Source organism: Astatotilapia calliptera, chromosome 15 (assembly GCF_900246225.1).
Source record: "Astatotilapia calliptera chromosome 15, fAstCal1.2, whole genome shotgun sequence".
In the NCBI taxonomy this organism is placed as follows: Eukaryota; Metazoa; Chordata; class Actinopteri; order Cichliformes; family Cichlidae; genus Astatotilapia; species Astatotilapia calliptera.
In genome coordinates this window covers 17,267,606-17,290,004 of record NC_039316.1, presented here as the reverse complement: position 1 = coordinate 17,290,004, position 22,399 = coordinate 17,267,606, and the positions used below count along the sequence as shown (strand labels likewise).

Sequence of the window (22,399 nt, the reverse complement as noted above, 5' to 3'; positions counted from 1 at the left end):
ACTTATTCTTCCACTTAAAAAATTCAGCAGCTTTTTGTAACTTGAACTTTTATTGTTTGTCAGTATTAAGGCACAAACCCCTGTGCTGACCTCACAAGGGGAATTGTTTCTTCTTTTTGTCTTAAAATTCAGTTCAGCGCCTATAAATTAATAATTGTTCATTTCCAGCTATTTCAAAGTACTGAGGACGTATTTTCTCTCTTTGCCTCTCAAACAGTTATTTAGTTCTTGCGCAAAATTCACATGATGAATGCAGAGATTTAAAATGCGTAATTATTCTGGGTTTAAATGCACTGGCCAGGTGGAGTCGTTCTGTGGGCGGTTTGATGTTCTTTCACCGTCTGCGTGGGTACCCTGGCTTTCCCTCACAGTCCACAGACATGCAGTTAGTGGGGTTAGGTTAGCTGATGACTCTAAATTAGGTGTGAATGGTGGTCTGTCACTGTGACACAGTGGCGACCCTTCCATGGTTTATCCAACCTTTTGCCAAATGCAACAATCTCCAGCTCAACCGCAACATTAAACCCTTTAACATTTGTCAGGCAGACAGCGTATGCTTCTGTAATAAATCATGTGGAATAAACTTGCAGAGCGAGTTTGCAAAACTGTGCATAGGAAACATCATGCAGATACTTTGTTTTTGTACTACATGTTCTCTAGAGTGTTTGTCATATTGGGGTATAAAAAGACAAAATATGCTGTATTTCACCCAGAGCTTAATGAGATATTTCACTGTTTGTATACGTGTTGCTTCTGCACGCGGGCGCTTGTTGTTACAAGCCTCTGAATAGTTGGAAAGACAGCACACTGATGTGGAATGTTTTAAGTGTCCTCACCAAGGGTGGATCTGTGTTTTATGAATGCTGCACCCTATGCACTACGTCTGCCATGTAAGACATTCACAATGTGTCGCCTGTCAGCCAGATGAACTTAAACACCCTGTAGTCTATACGTTATTTGCATAAAAACAGAAGCTCGGGCCTGCTTCTGCTTTTACCTCATGACCAAGTTTTGATCTCAAATTCTAATCCTTAAAGTCACAAAAGACACAACACTGTTCATGTTGTTAAAATGCCACATCCACCTGTTCTGTCTTTAGATTTAAGTTCAATAAGAAGACAAAATCCTAAATAAACACAAACACACCTTTGTCACTAACCTTTGGACAAAATCTTTGTGAACAAACCACTGACTGTGTGATGGTGGAAAGTGCTGGTCTCTTACTGTGGTGTGCAGTGGTTTAATCTGAGTTTTACTAATCAGATTACTGTAACAGTAGTAAGCCTGAAGTCATTTTACCTGCCAGGTACAATATGGAGAAGTAAAACTAATTCTGCACTGAAAGGTATAAACTGAGGCTAAAGCGGATTCCTCCATCCATAAATGAAAAAGGTGGCACATTTAATATCTAAGCTGATCAGTTGGAAACCTCCTTATGTTAGATTATTGTTTTAGGAGAACTTTGTGCTTCTTTAAATGTGATTTTTGTTGTGGTTTTTTTTGCACAAATGAAACAAAATAGAAGTGAAAGAAAATGCCGTTCAAGGAGTTAGTCAATCTCCATCGATTTCCATGTTAATTTGCCTGAAATCACGTTTAGAGCCTGGTACAAAATAACATTTATAAGAAATGAATGGTGCATGATTTTTTTCACATCAATTTCTAGTCTACATCAAAATATTAAATATTATATAATATAATATAGGCAAATAATATATGCAATCCTCCAGACTAAAGAGTAGAGGGACCATCTGGTTTATTATTAACACTCTGCCTCTGTCTTTGATGCTATAGTGGTGCATCAGTGCCTATGGAATTACTAGCTTGCACATCTGGAAAAGCACCATCAACCCTGACATGTGTATATCAAGTTTTAGAGTACAATATATTACAATTGTGATGATGTTTTTTTTTAAGGGAATGCTATGCATAAGTAGCAAGACAATGCTAATCCACATACTACACGTATTACAACAGCATGGCTGTAGAAGAGTCTGTGTGCTGAATTTTAGCCTAGATCTTTCACCAACTGATAACATTTGGCATATCAGAAAATGAAAAATAAGACCAAGAGGAGTGCTGAGCAGTGAGAATCCTCCATCAGACTAGTCCTAAGAATAGGACAATATTCATCTCCTAAAAAATCCAACAGCTGGTCTTCTCAGTTCCCAAATGTTTACAGACTTTTCAAAAGAAGGGGCTACACAGTGGTAAGCATGGCCCCCGGCCCAACTTTTTGCAGACACGTTGCTAACATCATATTCAAAATGAACTATTGTTCTTAAAATTATACATTTTCTCAGTTTAAACATTTGATATGTTTTCTATGGGATTTATAAATCCTTACGTTCTGTTTTTTTACATTACTCACAGGCTCCTGCCTTTTATTGAATTGAGGTTGTGTGTCGTTTGTGTTAGCTGCTATAGTGCCTGTCACCATTGCTATTTTAGCTAACTGTGTTAGCATATTTGTTACATTGTTAGTACTCAACACAAAGAGCTGAGACAGATATTTGTGTCATTAGTTTGAGTGTATTTCTCCATGAGACAGAGTTTGGGGCTGAAAGACACTGAAGCTCTCTTCCAGAGGAAAATATGCCAAATTCCACGGCAATCTGTCGAATCACTGTAGATCACAAAGTTAGCCTCACAGTGGAAATCACCAAAGCCAGGATAGGATCTAGCTTGGAACGTTTGCATGAAATTGTAATTCAGATTCAGTGCATCCAAGAGACAAGAGCTGAAACTCAGGAGAAATCCTGATGTCAGTGGGGAGCAGAACAGTTGGATGAGGTCCACTATGCATATTCAAATGAGGAAATACAACATTACCAGGAAATAGGCTGTGTATTAAACCTGCAGTCATTTGCTTTTTATTCAAAAAGACAGAGCAAGGCCAGAAACACAAACAAGTGTGGTATGCACTGGCCTCACTGGGATCAGTGGACTGAAAAGAGCAACACAAAGGAAAGGAGGAGTGCACAGGAGCACAGTATAACAAAAACAAACTCTGTGGGCGTCAGTTACGCAAAGAAAAACACATATTACAACACAGAATTACAGAATTAGAAGCAAAAAATACCAACTGGCAACTTTAACTCAAAAACATCACCACTAGTTTGCAATATTCACTATAAACACAGCTTTCACGATGTTTGTTGGCCTTGTGTCGATCCCACTGATGTGGCAATCTGCCTCATCCCTCCATGTAGAGAGAGTGATGCGCACCTTGGATTTGCTCTCTCAATCAGGATTATGTTAATCTGCTGTAATCTCCTAACAGACGCTCACACAGCCTGCACAAGACCAGAGCACAGAGAGACAACATGAGCTTCGAACGATACAGACTGAGGCCGGTATATGCAGAGCATGCTCACAGAGAAAATACACCAGAAAAACAGGACATCAAATAGCACTGTAAAAATAATGAAATGACTCACTAAACTTTCATCATTACTTAATTAACATAAGTGTGCAACTACACCATTTACCTGTGGGAGCTGCTACAATGACAACAAAATATGATCATGCAATGGTGGAAGTAAACTGTTTTCCCCCCCTAAATTCATTACTAAAGTAAATGTGGCAGTCCTCAAATGCCTGGCATTATATGAGCGGGCCCTCACGCCACACAATAGCTCCGACCTATCACAGTTGAGAGACAGGACCTTTTGAGGTGTCTGACAAGAGGAGGCTGGTAACAGATTCAAGGGGATATGGCATGGAGCCTCTGGATCATGTCTGTTCCAGCACAGTCTGCTATTCAGGTCACCTGCATGCAATTGTATTGTTTTGGCCCATTGGTTTATATGGATCGATGTATTTAAAGCCCAAAATGTTACAGTTGTTGTTTTTTTTACCTTTACATTGGGTGGTTAAATAAATAAATAATATCAGAAATGCTGTTCTGTTAGAACTGTGGTCACATTCATGTGTTATGTCTGTTTTTCCAATAAATGGAATTGTTGAGCTTTTCTGCCTTTTATTGGAATCTGTATAAAGGAAATTTATACCATGTAGGAATTTCCAGCAATTGTAGTCAAAGATATGCGCACGAAGGCCATGGACACGAAAGGATAAGTGCCAAACAATCTAAACCTCTCACAAAGATTTGCTAAATGACAAATGCTTTGTAGACCTGAGATTAGATCTGGCAAAATTAATTATAAGACACTTTAAACACAGCATAGTACAAGAAAGAGACAATAAAATGTACTTTTAATAAAATCAAGAAATTCAAAGGTTAAACCATCACCAGCATGTATCAGTAATAAACTGCACTTTCAGTTTGGATAGAATGAATAATACTGTAACTCACTGTATGAAATAACTTGTACTAATGTTAAAATATGATTTCTATTGTACGGGATTATCATTCCTTAATGCACTCAGATGTAAATCATTTTGCTTGTAATGCTGGGTGACTGAGTAAAATGTACTTCACTGCTTAGTTTAGGACAGTGTTGAGAAAAGTAAAGTATTTCTTTTTGTAGAATAAAAATGGAAAACATCGAGGCAAATATAAGAGTCCTCAAACGATCACTTGTTGGTCAAATGCACTGTTTAATTAGTTTATCACTTATTAGTAGCTCCTTTAAATTTCCCCAAGAACATACAAGAACGATCTGGGGGAAAAAATCCTTTTAATAGAGCCTGCTGACAAATATCTTTTACATAAATTATGAAAAGATTTGGCCCCAGTACAGACACCTGGGGGACACCTGGCAAATTTAAAGAAAATGCTCAAAGTACAGAAGTGGTTTGACAGCACAAAAAAAAAGTAAAGTAAGTAAAAGTAAAATTCTGATATTTGTGAATTGTAAAAGGAATACACCATTCTTGATTCATAAAACATGGGATGGACACTGAAGAGTTCGTGAAAATAAGTTTCTTGATGTGATAACAGGCGAAGTCAGAAATCTCAGATAGAACATATACATAGTGAGGTTTTGAGAAGCGTTTCAAAACTGCATAAAATAAAACACAGAAATCCAGAAATCACTACTCTACTACAATCTCTACTGCTCACTGGTTACACCATATTCAGATGACTGTTTAGAGGTTTGGAGCAATATTTATAAATACTACTAGCATAATTATTTATATTGCAAAAAAGGACCAGAAGGATAATCCATAATAATGGTTACAAAATATCATGGATCATCTATAACACTATACCCTTAAAATCCAAAACAATAAAATTCACCAGTGTGGTTCATTTTCACACTGTACAAATTCTGTATAAAACAATAAACTATACTTCCTACTTACTTAGTTCCTCACAATATCCAAAACATTTTTTACAGGGATGGTGGATAATATTTGAGGGGGGGAGTTATATTTAAACCATCTCTGTGTTCGTATGTAATAGAAAGTTTTTGATCTCTCTATGTGGAGTGAAGCTGCGAAACAGACTGAGTGATGAATGGAAGCATGACAATTTTTTGAAGTAATGGGGGGAAAAGGCTTTGACCTGTTACTTTTTATTTTTGATAGGTGTGTACATCTGCATATATCTGTAAATACATATATCTGGGTTTATAAAATCAAATAAATGCAGGATACAAACAGGAAGTAAAGTGATTACCGAGTGCAGAATAGGGTAGGATTAAATAAGCATATGCTTGTTTTTACTCCTTTGTGAACACATCAAGTAATTCACTTTGATCATTATTTTCTTGGTGCTTTAATTGTATTATTCTAACATGTTTGAAATAATGTCTTAAAATCTAGAGTCCACTTTTTAAAAAGTAGCCATCAGATTTGTCAGATCGTGTAATTTTTAGATAAACACCACACAGGGCAAATACACAGCAACTGTGATAACAGGTAACGGGAAAAAAATGGTGCACATGCTGTATGAAACCGAGATATTGTTGCATGACCCATTTCTTAAGTCTCTCAGGGAGGTTGGTGAGAATTAACATAGAGACTCTGAGTATGAAAATATAAACAGTGTTATCATCATCAGTAATTCATCCCAACCTCCCAGCAGGAGAAGCTGCTACATCAAAGCCACCACATCCTGCTGCAGTAATGATCAATTACACTGGAACTGCACAGGCATGGCAGCTACTCTAGACCAAAATGCAGATTGGCGCATTTAAATGCAGGTCAGAGTGAGATGCATTGAGAACAAGAAATAAGTAGGGCAGCAGGGAGATGGCAAGGAAGCACAGTTTGGTGTGAAAGAGCTGTTTCTCCTAGAGTATTAGTTGGATTTTTTTTTTTTTAAGATTTTGGGTGTAAATAGTGCAAATGTAAAGGTTTTATTTTTTAGCCTGTTTGTGGCATACCTACATGATTAGTAGTTAGTTTGCCAGGTTGCCAGTAACAGTGATCGAAAGTGAAACGTCTCAACAACTTCAAAACAGATTGAGATAATAATTAAAGACCAAGCAACTTACTTATCCAGTCGTGCCACAAGTGGATTAAAGTTTTTAGGTTAGAGCAGTATTTGGAACACATGTTCGAGGTTACCACAGGATGTTTCCTAGCCTAGGATGACCACCAAGCTTGAAATGAATTTCTCTCCAGAAAATCTCCTGGTGCAGGCTGTATCTGTGCACACATTAGCACATTAAATGTTTCACCAGCACAATTTAGGTTTTGAAGCAAAAACAAATATATAAAAATAACAAAAGTATCACTACAAAATTAAATACATACTCTAAATTTTATTGTAAACACAACCTCAACAACTTTACCTGTACTGTGTGCTTAGGGCTTTATGCTGAGTGATAGTGTATTAAAATACTATGCTAGATAAGAGAGATTTAGCATTGCTGTTGTCAGCATGCTGACATTTGCATTTTACTCAAAGCATCTGCAGCCCCACAGAGCTGCTGGCTACTCTGCTCAAACCAGAATGATCACATTACAGGTGTCTGCCAGCCAGTCTGTCCAAATGAAATGTATAATGTGAAGGTTGGTGCTACCAATTCAGTGAACTATACCAATTATGAAATATGGTCACAATCCTCCTTCTGTTCCTGAGGTATGTGTTTGACCAATGGTCATAAATCTCATTAGAACATTAAATTTTACATACATGAAAGTAAGTAAGTAGATTAAGAAGGTGAAATATCCGAACCTTTACTTCCAAAATCATTTGTTCCAAATGTACTGAAATTCTCTCTAGTTGCACTCGGGAGTGAGGTCATAGTAAAATTTGATGACCAAAATCTAATCAGTTCAGCCCCAAGTCCAAATTAACTTTTGGGCTGGATGTTAAAAAAATATACATAAATCCCTCTAGGTGGGCCTAGGAAATAACTTAAAAATGAGAGAGATTTGACCTTTGATGAACCTGACCTGTTGATTTTTGCGTCCAAGTGAACGTTTATTCCAGATGTAATGAAATGCTCTCCAGATGTTTTTCAGTTATAAGATGAAAATAGAGATCGATAGAAAACACAACCAAGAGCATAATATCTACAGCCACTTGTGTCATGGAACTAAGGACGTGGTTCCTATAAGCTCACTTTCACAATCCTTATGAATGCTTTATCTCAGAAACACCTGGAGAGGATGTCATTGGATCTGGTACAATCATTAATATACCCATAGATCTCATATCTCCCCAAAGTATCAAATTAAATTCTACTAAAACATAACTGTGCTTTAATTGTTGATCTGCTATTCATGTCAGTTTAATTTAGAAGTCTGAAGGCACGATCAATATTTCCCTCATAAAAAAAACATCACTCTAAAAACCTGAAAAGTACAGAACCGCTTTATTAAATTCATAACAGTATAACTATGAGAGAGTACTGTCCAAACAAACAGCAGTGTGGTCATTCATGGATAAGAGAACAGGAGGAATGATAGATGGCGGCAACACAGCCTTCACGTGTTCTCCAAATGTTACTTATTCAAAAAAAAACAATACATAAAATCCTTCTTTTCACTAAAGCAAGTTAATGAACGATTACAATAAGAGATATAAAGAACAAACACGAATGAAATTGCATTTACTTCTCTGATTTCCTCAATAGGTTACATCTGCATACTCAGGCCTACTGATAAACATGTCACTTGTAAAATAATGAACTGTCTTGGCTCAATCATGTTTTCAAACCCAGGTTTGGACACAGGTCAGATTTGGTCAGCTGCAGAAAAGGCGCACACACATTACACACCTTCAGCTATTTTTTTTCCTCATTGGAAGTAATGTTCAAGTTATTCTCCATTCAAGTGCCACAACCCTCACTACAGCATGGGTGTGAACGCTCAGGCGTGACCGTGATTGCAGGGGTAATCCGCACTTAAGTCAAACTATGTCAAGCTTTTGTGGTTGTTTTGCACTTGGCGTCTTCGCCTCCTGATTGTTCAAAGTTGGTGCAAAGTTTGCCCTTTGATTTTGAGACTTGCACCAAACCATTGAATCATAATTATGACTCACTGTAAGTGGGTGTGACATAGCATTGTTCACCTTTAGTTCGAGAGCCATTGTTTAAGGGAAGTATGCTATTTTGTCAGGAGTCAAAACCACCCAAAAAAAACCAACAATTTTTTTTAAAGTTTACCCTGAGATGAAATCTCCATGTTACACATCCAATAATCATGTGAAAAAGGGGCATATTTTAGTCTACAGAACAGGCAACACACGTGGCAACGGTACAATATTAAGTACAATTTGCTGGTGTTCAATTTAAAGCTTCTTCTTAGCTCTCTTGTGCTGGGTTAAGCTACAATAGTGTAAGCGTACAAAGAGCACCATGCACCTGTGTAGTAGTGACAAACTCAAAGAGGGTCAGGTAGTCGTATTTTTGGGGATTTAACACAGCAACAGGCACAAACAAGTGCAAAAAACAGACTTGAAGAACAAGTGAGGAGTGCACCACCTAGCTCGGTTTGCAAATGCCTCAGCTGACTTTAAGGCTGATACAAGTTCTTGACGGTAAAATTGCTACGTGTACTTTAAAGTTGTATTCTGAAGAAATAACCGCCATACATTAGGGTCCTTTTATTTTGAGGTGTACAATTTCTTCTAAGCATCAACCAAAACAGGAAGAGAGATGTCTCACTTTTGCTAGAGCAACTCAAATTTCAGTGGGTGTCAGCAGTACACCGTTCCCAACAGCTGCATCCCTGCCAATAAAATTCCAAACAATCTTTTGACAGAGAAGAGTATAATTAACAACAGATCCAAATTAGGGACTCGTTGGAGTTGGAGGAGAGCGACATGTCAGCATGACATTCATTTATTTCTGGCACAGCTTCAGAATGAGTTTTGTGAGATTGCTAAATTCATTATGTTTCAAATTCCACATGTAGCAGCTTTAAAAACCAAAGTACAGGCCAATCAGTTCATATGACTTATGGTATATGTTCATTCCCATCTTGAACATCTTATAAAAAGGCACTAATTGGGTAGACATCCAATAGAAATCCTGGGATCAAGATGTGACTCGTGTCCTAAACGTCAGTGGTTTAAAACCGTTTAATCAAACGTGCTTTCGGCTTCAGATTAGCAGTAGACTGCAGTAGTAAAACAGGTGCTTTACCTGACCCTAAATGTGTAATCCGACTAGAAATGTTGGCAGCAGTCGCATACAGGTGTACTTCACAGACAAAGTTAAGTTTCATTAAATGTGGATCATAAAAAGCAACAGAGAGAAACAGAGAACAATCATTTCAACTTATCAGAACACTGGAACCAAAGTCAATGGACTCTGTTAAATAATAAGACTAGTCAGAAAGTTGCAAATGCATTATGGAAAGGTTCAGAATAAAAGTGAGTAGTTACATATGCAAGAGGCAAAAAAAATGTTTGTCCAAGCTTAGATCAGGAAAAAAATATATATGATAAACCTCAAGGAGAACTTGCATCCTTTTATGGTGACAACAGAGTTTAGCTTTGCTCCACCCCAAACTTCATCCTGCTCAAAAAACAATCAACCATTGTTCACTTTGTGTCCCCATGTGATGGTAATGTTTAAAATTACTTCACACACCAGGTCCAGGTTATATGGATAACAAAACTATGTCAAAGTGGCAACTTTAAAAGTGCTTGCCAGTGGATTTTGTTACTCTCCAACACGGATTAAACCTCCTCCCAGACTAAATCCTAGGAGGACCTCCAGGGGAAAAAGTTTATGGTCTATCTCAGCTTAATCCATGTCTGGGAAATGGAGGCAGTAAGACATAGTAATGCTAGCTACTTCCCCATCTGGTGATTGTGCTGGTTTGACTTTACGTTTAACAGATGAAGTATGTAACTGAAACATTTTCCCAAAATGTCAGACTACTCCGGTTAAATCAGAAACTCTTGATGTCGACAGATTTTAGAGAGAAGTTAGAAGATCAAGGGTTACTGTGCTTGCGGAAACATGGTTTCATATCCACATGTTATTGCGACACATCTGACTCTTCACATACTTGTCATAAATCAATCCTCTAGACTTTCACTGGTCGGTGACATTTTAATTCAGTCAACTGAAAACGCTGGTCTTTGAGTGGGGAAGAAGGCGGCCAACTGTTCAAAAGGCCAACCAAATGTCCTTCATTCATCAGCTCCAAAAAACTCCTAACGACATTCGTCAAGACACCAGATGTTAAGTTTTAAGTTCAACATAGCCAGATCCCGCCTACATCAGCAACGTCAACCAAATACAATGCTGAGTGGCGTACTCTCTTTGGTTTGTGTTCAAATAGCGGACTGACGTACAGACAGGTGACGAAATATGAGCACATTTGTGCAAAGATGAACCCTCGATATCTTCTCAAAGCGATGGTGAGTTCAGAAACTCAATTTATGATTGACAGCACAGCTGCTGTGCTGTGTCTGTAGCTGTGTTGTATGCTACAGGCTGAGCTGAGACCTTTGCTGCAGAGTTTAGATACTTAGGAAGCCTGAGTAGACCATTCATGTGTTTACAAAGAGGATTTTCACATCCAAAAGTCTTAAACAGTCAAGATTTTAGATTTTAGATTGAAGGAATTTTAACTTAGTTGTTTTTTTTATTATAGATGAGGCAATGAAGGCAAGTTCTTCTGATTAAAAAAAAAAAAAAAAACCAACCAAAGCAAAAACAAAAGCACTTTTTTTTGTTACAATCTAATTAATGACCACCGTCATATTGTAATGGAAGCAGAGATCGTTAAAGAGCCCCTATAACGTATGCAAAGATGACCAAATGCTGATATAATCAGATTTATATTCCTCAAGGATGACTTAAAAATGAGCTTAATCCTGCACGGGCATCTGTCACACTTAACAGAGCACATGACGCTAAAATGAGATTGGTTAAGATCTCGATGCATAAGAGTATAAAGCACCGTTTTTTCATGTGATAGTTGCTACTAGGTCTAGAGCTACAGATGTTTATTTACACTGTAGGTGATATTTGAAGGCCACTGGGACCAGAAAAAGTTAAAAGGGACCTATTATGCAAAAATGTTTCTAAAAGGAACAAAATCAATCAATAAAAAAAGGAGGTCAGTAAGAAATCCCCATGAAGGGCAAGGGTTTTTTTTTGTTTGTTTGTTTTTAAACTCAAAGAAAGATTACTGTAAACTGTGAATCATACAAAGCCAGCATGGAAGTGATATCAGCACAATAGGTCCCATTTAAAAAAAAAGTGTCTAAAAACAAACTGCACCATGAAAAAGTGAGAAAATGTGTAGATTTTTTATTTTTTGTTTCCATAATGAAAAATGTTCCAGCTACCAGATCACAGCTCAGCTCTTGGCCATATTTGTATGTGGCTTCATAATTTCTTTTAATGCTCATTATCATCTATAATAGAATAATTCTATTATTTTGAAGAATAATTCTTGTTTCAACTTAGGTAGTCTTTGCATTTCTATTCATGTTAATACTGACCTCAAGAAACTAATATCTGAATGTTCAGTGTTTGAACCAGCCAACCCTTGATTGGGGCGGACCCCCACTTAAATTGATAAATACAATGAAACCAAGATCCAGAAATAAACTGAGTTCTGTTTTAATCTTTAAGTAAATGTTTCTTAAAGATAGATAATATTAAAGCAGAAAGTTAAATTCAGGCAGATGTGTCCTGAACACTACAAAGTCTGAGAACAGAGACATGTCTGATATGCCTGTAAAGTGCTGAAGCACTATATCTGCAACACAGCACGCTGGGCTTGGGGTTTTTCACCTCTGCAAACAGTTAAAACTGTTTCCAGCATTCTGAAGATTTCACATTTCCTGAGCAGATATCTGCTCCACCTAAAGGCAGGACGGTGAAGACCTCATACCTGCACACAAACTCAGTGGATATGAGGACCTCATCTCTTTCTCCGTACTACTACTTCTGGTTGGACCCCAAGGGGTTGATGTAAATTAATGGTTTCACCACTTAGAAGAAACACACACACTGTCTCCATTAATATGTCCACAGAGTCAGTCATCTTTTTGCACCAATGCTGATTGCAAAGCTCTGGATTTCTGGGATTCTTTCCAACCTGTAAATGCTGAGGAATGGTGCAGTAGAAAATGTCAGAGTAACAGGAAAGCAAATATTTTGTTATTTATATTATATAATAAATAATAAAACTTTGTTCATATATTTTTGTATATGTAAATTAAAAAAAAAAAAAAGTTCAGCCAAAAAGAAAGTGACTGTCTAACAAAACAAACGGACATAGAAGCAGCAATAAAGCTGTTTACAAAAAGAAGTGTGTGTATATATATATATATATGTATATTGCCGAATTTTGACTATATCGAGTCGCTGGATACAATTGATCCCAACCCCTGAGTGTTTCAGAGGTTGTTAAGAGAGTAACTTCTCAAAATATCTGATCGCTCAGATCTGCAGTTTGATGAAGCTCCTGGTCACGCTGCAGAAACAACGTTCTGCAACACAAGCAGGCGGATGTTTGACCTGAGGAGGTGTTTAAGGTAGCTGGATTTTTACAGTTCCACGAGACGCCATAGTCTGTTGTCTCTCACCAGCCACTGACTCCCTGGAGGCCCAAAAGGTTTCTCCTCCAGCCTAATCCAGTCTGTCAACCCAAAAATATGCATCCACACTAAGAAAAATGCTGACAACGAGGCCTCAGATGTTAACGCGAAAGGAGTCCCAGCTGTCCCCTTTGCCACTGCCGCTCCCATTCTTGGCTGCCCCCATTGTTGCCATCCCATCTCCAATGTCTCCATCCGGCTGTTCCCCGGTGGGAGTGGAACCAGGCTCCGGGTAATACTCGTCATCCTCGTCAAAGTAGCCATTCTCCATCATGCTGAGGCTGGAGGCTGCGCTAAGGTCCTGGCAGCTCCCCTTGTACTCCTGGATGGACTCGTGGAGCGACCACAGCTGGCACAGCAGGGACATGTCCTGCTGACGCAAACCCACCTGTAGGGGGCAGTATAGGGATTAGCATTAAAAAACCCAGGGAAGTACAGCTGCAGCTAACTCATTAGCTTATTCGATTATTTTTCAGCAGCTTGTTGCCTTTTTAATTGTTCACAGTTTAATAATTAAGAAACCCAGAGATAATGTTCTACAAATTTTTTAAACGTGTCATTTTGTCTAATAACCTGGGATTATAATCGCTTGACATGAACACAAACAGCTACAGGAACCACGAACAAGCGGCTCTGCTTTCATTTTCTAAATTACTTCACGGACATATGCATAGCAGGTGCCCTTATAGTGTAGTGCCACAACAAGCTGGGTGTAAGGACACAAACATGGAGCCTAGCAAGTTTTCCTTTAAATGATGAAATTTACACCAGTTGCACCACTTAAACTCTCCAACCATCCTTCAGTGGCCAATATTGCCTACAAATAAAAGCTCAGTCTTATACTTCTGAGCATTCAGTAACCAGGATCTTTCTACAGCAAGTAAATCTTCCAGGGTTCCCACAGGCCCATTTAATAATAAAATGGGCCTGTGGGGCTTTTACCGGCATAATAGCCAATTTATTTTTTAAATATAGATGAATGAATTCATTGTTTTAGCTCCAAAAACATCTGTCTGGCAAATCACCTTAATAACTTGGCATTAGTGAAAATCTGATTTATTTCTCAACCGTTTAGCACATAAACAGAAAGATAAGCAACAAAAGAGTGACTGTAAAGGAATTATTCAAGTAAAATACCTAAACAGTCACTAAATTTAACCTCTAACAAAGAAACAAAAAGAGAAGAAAGTAATAAAAATAATCCTCGCCTGTGGCCTCAGCTGACTCTGTGACATCGGTGTGTCAAGGCCACGATGATGGTGTGTAAAGGGCATTTTTGCTGCTGACCTCACGGCTGAGCTGACAGTGCAGTTTGAACTTAGAGGCACGGCACACTCAGTGGTCAAGCATAACACAGGCAGCTAAAACGCACACCAAACACTGTGCTCTTTAAAACTGCACAGGGACAAGCTTAGAGTCTTTAAAAATATAGGACACTGACAACTTATTAACTACAACAACCCCACAGTAATACATTAACAGCAGCAAAGCAATAAGGCTAACGTTAGGAACCTGCTCTGCCAAGGCTAAAGGACATAAAGAGTCAGTGGGATTTAGGAAAGAAAGATTTAGGAAAAAAATAAATAAATCCAAATGCCTAGAGTTTCAGCAGCAGTTTAACCTCTTTCAGCTACGTGACTTCGCATAAGAAAACAAGCTATTGTTAAGCATTAACCAAGATTGCTGGGAATCTACCTCAATAATGAAATCTGGTCCGGTGATAGTATGAAAATCCTTGCTGCTGGCAAGGGAGTGTAAAACAGTGTGCAGTAAGAGTTTCACTCTGATTACATCTCTGCAAATGTGATAGCAGGTATTAGTTCACTGAAGGATTTTGTGTTGGTTTCTGTATGTCACAATAGAAACTTTTATACTGAAGCTAAAAGGTATTAAAATGAGCTTAGAATCCAAATCAGCACAAGCCTAATGGCTTAATTTGTCTCATCCAATGCAAAGCTGTTCCTGATCCCCTTTTTTCCTTCTTCTTATATAGGCTGTTATTAACACCAGAGTCCATTTTAAAAAAATCTCGTTTTTATCCTCAAGTGCTTCTAGGTGGTTGGGTGGCATGTTAAGTTAATTAACTAGCGAGTCTTTAATAAACAGAGCAAGGAGAAAACACACTTAACAGAAGTGATAACAATGAACAGTGAACATAATTTGTATGTTCACTGAACAAAAATCCCAAACAGACAGGACATAAATCAATATTTTTAACTTCATAATTTATTTATATAATGCAGAACGGGTTAATTTTGTATGCCGAATCAATCAAAAGACTATTGTTTTCAAAAAGTCTTAATTTCTCAGCTAAAATGCACACAAGTTTGTCCAAAAGCCGAAAAAAGAAAACTTCTGCAGTTTCTTTAGGGATTTTGGTTGAATGGTTGTGAATGTAAATCGCTAGGATTAAACCAGCAGTGGTAAACGGACCACTTTCCTGTCGACAAATAAAGGAAAACACTGAAAATGTTACCATCTCTTTTCGCAGCAGAGCCAGTGCTGCATCGAGGTTGGCCGGCTTGTTGGCCAGCAGGTTATCGGCATTGTTCCTGCCTCTGCTCAGGTCGTCCTGGATCATGGTTTTCTTCACGTACATCCTCTCCATTTCTCTCCAGGAGCCGCCGCTTGAGTTCAGCAACCCGCTCAGGCTCTTCGGCAGCGGCGGTAGACCCTCGATGCAGGCCATTCCCCCCAGCGTGCCGTTCGTTGACTTACCATTCATCGTCTTATGTGTTACGAAGCGGGGAGAGCTAGTGTCTATAAAGTCCTGTTTTTTTTTTTCAGTTCAAAGACGCCACAAACACTGTTATCACACAGCAGTCTCCCACACTGAACAAACCGAGCAACAGCCGTGCTTTTCTCACCCCAGGGTAGCCAACGACGCCACGTTCAGTTATCCCGAGTGAAGCCGCTGGAATTCCGGTATGATCGTCAAAATAAAATCACATCAGCTTAAAAAAAGTGTGATGAACGTGGAAAGAGAGAAAAACAAAAATAACAGAAACAATAATTGCTAAAGCATACTGGCTTTTTTCTGCCCGTAATATTATAAGGAGAAGCGTGAAAACTTTGCCTTGTAATATCCATCCATCTTCTTGCTCACTTATCCAATTCAGGGTTGCAGAAGGGCTGGAACCCATACCAGCTGTCACTGGGTGCAACACGTTCTCATCCCAGATCGCCAGTCCATTGTAGGGTTTAACCTTTAGATACTGATAAATCTAGAAACATCATTTAACATGAAAAGCATGTTTTGGTGCTTTGGGAGGAGACCACTTGGATAATACAAGCTAGACACAAGGAGAGCAAGCACTCACAGCTGGCTTTAAGAGTCAACCACATATCTGAAATGTGCTAACCACTGCACCACCATGCTGTCCTGCTTCGAACCAGGATTAATAGAAGCCTTTCTTTTACTAGAAGTTATATTTGTACTACCTTTTTTCTGTTGCAGAATTCTCCCACAGGTGGATGCTTTGCATCTCACACCTCTTTTTTTTTATTACGATGTATCCCTTATGTTATAAATTAGGATCATAATTATAACATCTTATACCATTCTCAAGAAAAAAAAATCACTCCTGCAAGTATTTCTTTTACAAACATACAACTCAACAGAACACATGCACTGAAACAAAATAAAAACGTGGAACAATAATCAAAGTTTAAATGCTGTTCTAAGAGATCCTATTACAATCATATGGGTGTTTTCTCCATTTCTCCATTGCACTACTTTCAAGCACTTTGCAACCATGTCCTCTAATGTGTGCCTCTCTATTTTATGCCTTCTAGTTTTGTATATATTCATCTTGTTTGTATATACTCCTCTGGTCTGCTATTTATTCTTGCTGTCATACAATTGATATTTTTAATCCTTGAACAGTTGGTGTGGCGTTACCAGAATTTCGTTGTACATGTCCAATGACAGTGGAAGGAGATTCCATTCTTCTATTCTATTAAACTTCTATACGACGTCCCCCGGCTTTTACTTTGAAAAGAACTTCTGGTTATGTTTTGGTGATTCTTGTAAAGTGTCCAAACTCGGATTGTGGCCGAATAGTAAAATCCGCTTCCTGTCCTTTAACACAGTGGCTGCTGGGCGTTTCCCTGCCAACACGTATATGCATAAAACATGCAGACTTTTATTTAAAACACATATATTTATAGGAAATCGTGTATCTTATTGAACAGATCTTTGAACAGATACAAAAAATACAATTTAAACAGACAAGAGATGAGATGGCATTTAAATGTACATTTGTACACAATCTACTCTAATACAACAAATTGCGCGATTATATTAAAAACACTGAACAACTGCTTACCCCTGAATTTGAAAAAAGAAATCTTAGAAATTTCACATATGTAAAAAATTGCTTCTACACTTAAAAAGAAATCACACATTGTGTGTAAATATGTCTACTCCAAATTTTCTTTTAGCATTAAACTTTAATGTTTGCCCGTTGGTTTATTTGAAGAGTGTGTCCAGGTGACCTATTGTAGGCAGAGGGGTTGAAGGTCGTGATAGTAGTGTGTGTGAAAGACAATAGTGCGAATAAAGGACAGATGGTGGGCCTTACTTCCACCCCCCAGCCTGCAGCCCGATCACAACAATAACACAACAATAACCATGAAATCAGCACAAAAGCATCACACACGCTCCTCGGAAAGAAAGAAAGAAAGAAGCATGTGCTGTGCCACACACACACACACACACACACACACACACACACACACACACACACACACACACACACACACACACACACAGGCAGATGGATGAAGTCTGAAGCCCTGTATTCCTATTCGCTGTACTGAAATTAATGAAATCTTAAGATTCTTTTCTCTACTTCTGCTAATGTGCTTCTTATAATAACCATTAAAAGTGTTAAATGCCCTTATGAGACTCAGTCAGGGTCTTCATTGTGCATGAACTTACTTGCTTGCAAGTGGCCCACCAAAAATGCTGATTTTATGATAACTTGTGCTTCTCTTGGCACGTTGTATAGCACAGAAAGTGAATATGTATGAGGTTCTAACGTTCTGCTACACATTTACTTTCAAAACTATTCAAAGTATGCTAAATTTGAAAGTATTTTGATAGACCCGACAGTTACTTTAGATTAAACATTTTTTAGAAATATTTTCTGCTTCAAGTTTTGTGACAATGACTGATATCAGCCTTATGTTAGTTTATAACATATAACATTTAGTAGCCGAGGTAAGATGAAAGACCTATGTGAATTCACTACTCCCAGTATATTAAGCCCTGCATGGAGGACATCATTAAAAATAACCAGGAGAATGGGAACAAATAAGCAAACAAACACAATTTTTAGACCCTTCTAATATTCATACATCCTTGTTAAAATGTGACAGATTAAAGCTGGCTAAATAAAGCATCATAATGTGTGAGAAAAGCAATTTAAGTAACTTTGGATGTGGAATGGTTATTGGTGTCAGACAGGCTGCTCTGGGTTTTTCAGAAACAGCCTGTTTACTGGTATTTTCCCTCACAACCATCTCCGAAAAAGAAAAATGTCCAGTGAGCTGCAGTTCTCTGAGTGAAACTGTCTTATTGATGTCAAAGTCTGAGGAGCATAGATAGGCTGAACGGAGCTCATAGGAAGACAGCAACTTAAACTCCATTAATTACTCCTTACAATCAAAGTATGCAGAAGAGCATCTCTGAATGTACAATATGTCACATTTTTGAAGCAGGTGAGCTACAGTAGCAGAAGACCACACCAGGTGCCACTACTGTCAGCTAAGAACAGGAAACTGAGGCTATAAGAAAGCTAAGAGCATTACAGTTTTTGCCCGTTGCTTGAACACTATAAACTCATGCTTAGACTAAAGTAACACAACTTGAAGCTTTTGTTACCATACCTCAAACACATGTACCCATACCTTAAACAAAAGTGCTGCTTTGCACTCTGGTTGCAATTATGCAACACACTTACTCCTTTATGCAACACACATGGTCCTGCATGCTACACTCTATTTCATACATAAGACACTTCGTTCAAAAATGAAATTTCAGGGTGCCATTTGGAAAACACATGTATCCAAAATACAAAACACATCGGGTAATTGCAACCACTCAAATATACACCTGAAGGCACTTACTTGCAAAACTGAACACCAATTAGCCAACCACAAAAAGCCCTCAGTTTAGCCATTTCAAGAACTTTGCAAGCATGGATGGAGGGAGAGCAAGAGGAAGAGGAGGAGGAGGTCAAAGAGGCCATGCACGGACCCATATTTCTGATGATATAAGAGCAACTTTGGTGGACCATGTCATCAACCACGGCCTGACTATGAGGGAAGCTGGGCAGAGAGTCCACCCACATCTAAGCCGCTTCACAGTGGCATCTGTAATTCGAACATTCCGACTAGAAAACAGGTCTGTCTTCATCTCACTGCCTTCTACTCTACTCAGATGGTTTTTATAGTACTGTTCTACAGTTACCATATCAAGTGTGCAGGGTACTGCAGGGTGCTAATGCTCCTTTTGCAGCCAAAGTGGTAGTTTCTGTGAAACATACCATGATTGCCGTTGTGGACCTAGTGAGGGCAGACAATGCTATGCGTCTCCACCAGCTACGAAAGCAAATACTTGCAGACAGGCAAGTGTTCAACAACATAAACCATGTGAGCATCACCACCATCAGACGCATCTTGGGAAAACACAGCATCACCATGAAGCAGCTCTACAGAGTCCCATTTGAGAGGAACAGTGACAGGGTCAAAGGACTTCGAGCTGAATATGTACCATATCAGTACCACATGAATACATTCTGAGAGCTACACAGGTACCTGTGTGATGGGTGAGGGTTCTGTATGTGTAGCACTGTAGTGCAGTAATATGTTCTCTTTTTTCTTTTTTTTTTTACAGAGAATCTTGGCCATGGATGGAGCTGCACAGCCTCATGAATTCATTTTCATTGATGAAGCTGGATTCGACCTGTGCAAAACAAGACGACGGGGTCGTAATGTAATTGGCCAAAGGGCAATTGTGCACGTTCCAGGGCAGCGCGGGGGAAATATCACATTGTGTGCCGCCATAAGCCTTCGAGGGCTTCTGCATCATCATGCAAAACTAGGTCCATACAATAGCCAACATATACTCACATTTCTAGATGCTCTCCATGATATAGTTGTACAGAACAGACCAGATCAGCCCAGGTTTGTGGTGATATGGGATAATGTCAGTTTCCATCGGGCTGCTCTGGTCCAGGCCTGGTTCTCCAACCAAAGTCAACTTGAAGTGGTATGCTTGCCCCCTTACTCACCATTTTTAAACCCTATAGAGGAATTTTTTTAGGCTTGGAGATGGCGTGTATATGACCGCCAACCACATGCCTGCATGCCTCTTCTGCAGGCAATGGAACAGGCCTGCGGCGACATTCAGGTGACAGCAATCCATGGATGGTTTTGACATGGAAGAGGATATTTTCCCCAGTGCCTAGCGGGAGAAGACATTGCTTGCGATGTTGATGAGATCCTGTGGCCAGACCCCAACAGACGGCGGGATCCATGAGCCCACGTATGCACAATTGTCATGATTTTTTGTTTACAGTATAGTGTTTTTTCTATTACTGTATTATGGGGGGTTTTTTTGTTTTGTTTTTGTTTTTTTGCTTTATCTGAATTCATGGTACTGCAATGTACAGTGCTGCAATGTACAATACTGAGTAGGCCTATTTGCTTTTTTGGTTGTTTGCAAATGTGTCTCCTGAAAATATGCCTTCTGAATGAACAATGGAAATCAAAGACTGCAGTGCTTTATATAAAGTAGACTAGTGTGTTCCCCCTGCTCTGTAAGTGTTTGCATATGATGCAAGTATGTGTAATTTTGTCAACAGAGTTACATTTTGACAAAGGAATGTCAGGTTTTGATAGCAGAGTTTAGGTTTTGAGAGTAGTTTCAATTTGGTGCAGATGTGAATGGTATATTTCCCAGTGTTGTGTCATGTGTACTTGTGTTTAGGGTTTTGGCACAATGAGCAAAGTTTTGCAAAATGTGTTCAGGCAACGGGCAAAAACTGTAATAACTTTGAGACAACACAGGATGTCTTTGTGAAAACCTTGTCCTCATTGTCCTCCTCCCCGAAACCCTGCTCTTACAACAATTAGCCATCAGCTGATCGTTCACAGCTGTACAGTTTAGCCTTTTAGACCAATCAAAGACAATCTGTTTTGTCCAGGGTTTTTATAAACAGACAGGTCCTTCTATAAGCTCCCACCAGCAGCAGCAGCACCATCATCATCATCACTACCTCTTGAGATCAAAGGATTAGGCATATGATTGCAACCCCCTAGGGAGGCATGTAACCCTAGCAGGGTGGTGTTAATCTGCCTTTCGAAAAGCACAATGAGTTTGCGTCATTTACTGGATCCAGCTAATAATGGTCTAAAGATATCAGCTTATGTTGAGCTCACTGCTGGCAGTACAAAAGCTACCAAAGGAGCTTTATTCTGTTTCTTTTTTCCCTCAAAATTTTCAGTTGTATTTTTCTTTGTAGATTTCAAGCATTTTGTATATCGGTCTGTGTCTATATGAGATATTATGCAATAAATCGCTAAAACAACTGTTATTGAGGAAATTAGTTAAGCTTAACGAATACATACATTTCATGCACACACACACACACACACACACACACACACACACACACACACACACATGGCAGTCTATCCCTCAAGCTTGAGCAGTGAGGACTGGGAGCTTGAGGGTCCTGCACAGTATCTTAGCTGTTCCCAGGACTGCACTCTTCTGGACAGAGATCTTAAGTTTCTTGTGTTCCTTCTTCCTGATGTTGCTGCCATTCTGTATCACTACATTGATTACTACGGCCGTCTTCTTCTGCTTCTCTACCACCACTATAGCCATTACCATTTTGTCTTTCTATATCTGGAAGTCCTACAGGATCTTAGCTCGGTCATTCTCCACCACCCTAGGGGGTGTCGCCTACTTTGACCTCGGGACTTCCAGGGCACACTCGGCACAAATGTTCCTTGGTAATGGTGTTCCATGTATGCCCTGGCTGCTATCATTTTGCACCCTTCTGTTATGTGCTGAATTGTCTCAGGGGCATCTTTACACTGCCTGCACCTGGGGTCTTGCCTGGTGTGATAGACCCCAGAACCCAATGGATCTTGTACTTAGAGTACACAGCTTGGTCAGCCTAGTCTTGCAGACTTAGCTGACTGCTCAGTCTACCTGGTGTTTTGCTGGTGTTTTGCGCCTGCTAGACCGAGCAGTCAGTATAGGTATACAATACAATATATATATTATATATTAATGTATGCGATATATATGAAAACATTAAGAAATTAACTTATTAAGATACTCATGTGTCCCTACACTAGAAAGATTTAGCATCATGAAGAATAGAAATATATTAAAAGAGTGTATTTAACTCGGAAACAAGTACATTTCAGAACATTGGACAAGCT

General features: G+C 38.9%; 1 protein-coding gene across 1 annotated transcript; it reads right to left on the bottom strand.

Moving 5' to 3' along the window:
* Positions 1-7,717: 7,717 nt before the first annotated feature.
* fam89a (family with sequence similarity 89 member A) lies at positions 7,718-15,839 on the bottom strand. Its single transcript, XM_026142585.1, has 2 exons — positions 15,411-15,839; positions 7,718-13,322 (listed from the first exon to the last, which is right to left on the bottom strand). Exons 1-2 carry the CDS (start codon positions 15,657-15,659, stop codon positions 13,029-13,031), a joined length of 543 nt encoding a protein of 180 aa, XP_025998370.1. The 5' UTR covers positions 15,660-15,839; the 3' UTR covers positions 7,718-13,028.
* Between the last annotated feature and the right edge of the window lie 6,560 nt (positions 15,840-22,399).

Bases quoted from the DNA above. Each gene is read 5' to 3' on its own strand.
- fam89a (XM_026142585.1), bottom strand. From the start codon at position 15,659: ATGAATGGTAAGTCAACGAACGGCACGCTGGGGGGAATGGCCTGCATC. The intron at 13,323-15,410 runs GTAACATTTTCA...TGCCCCCTACAG, and splicing joins CTCTGCTGCGAAAAGAGATG to GTGGGTTTGCGTCAGCAGGA.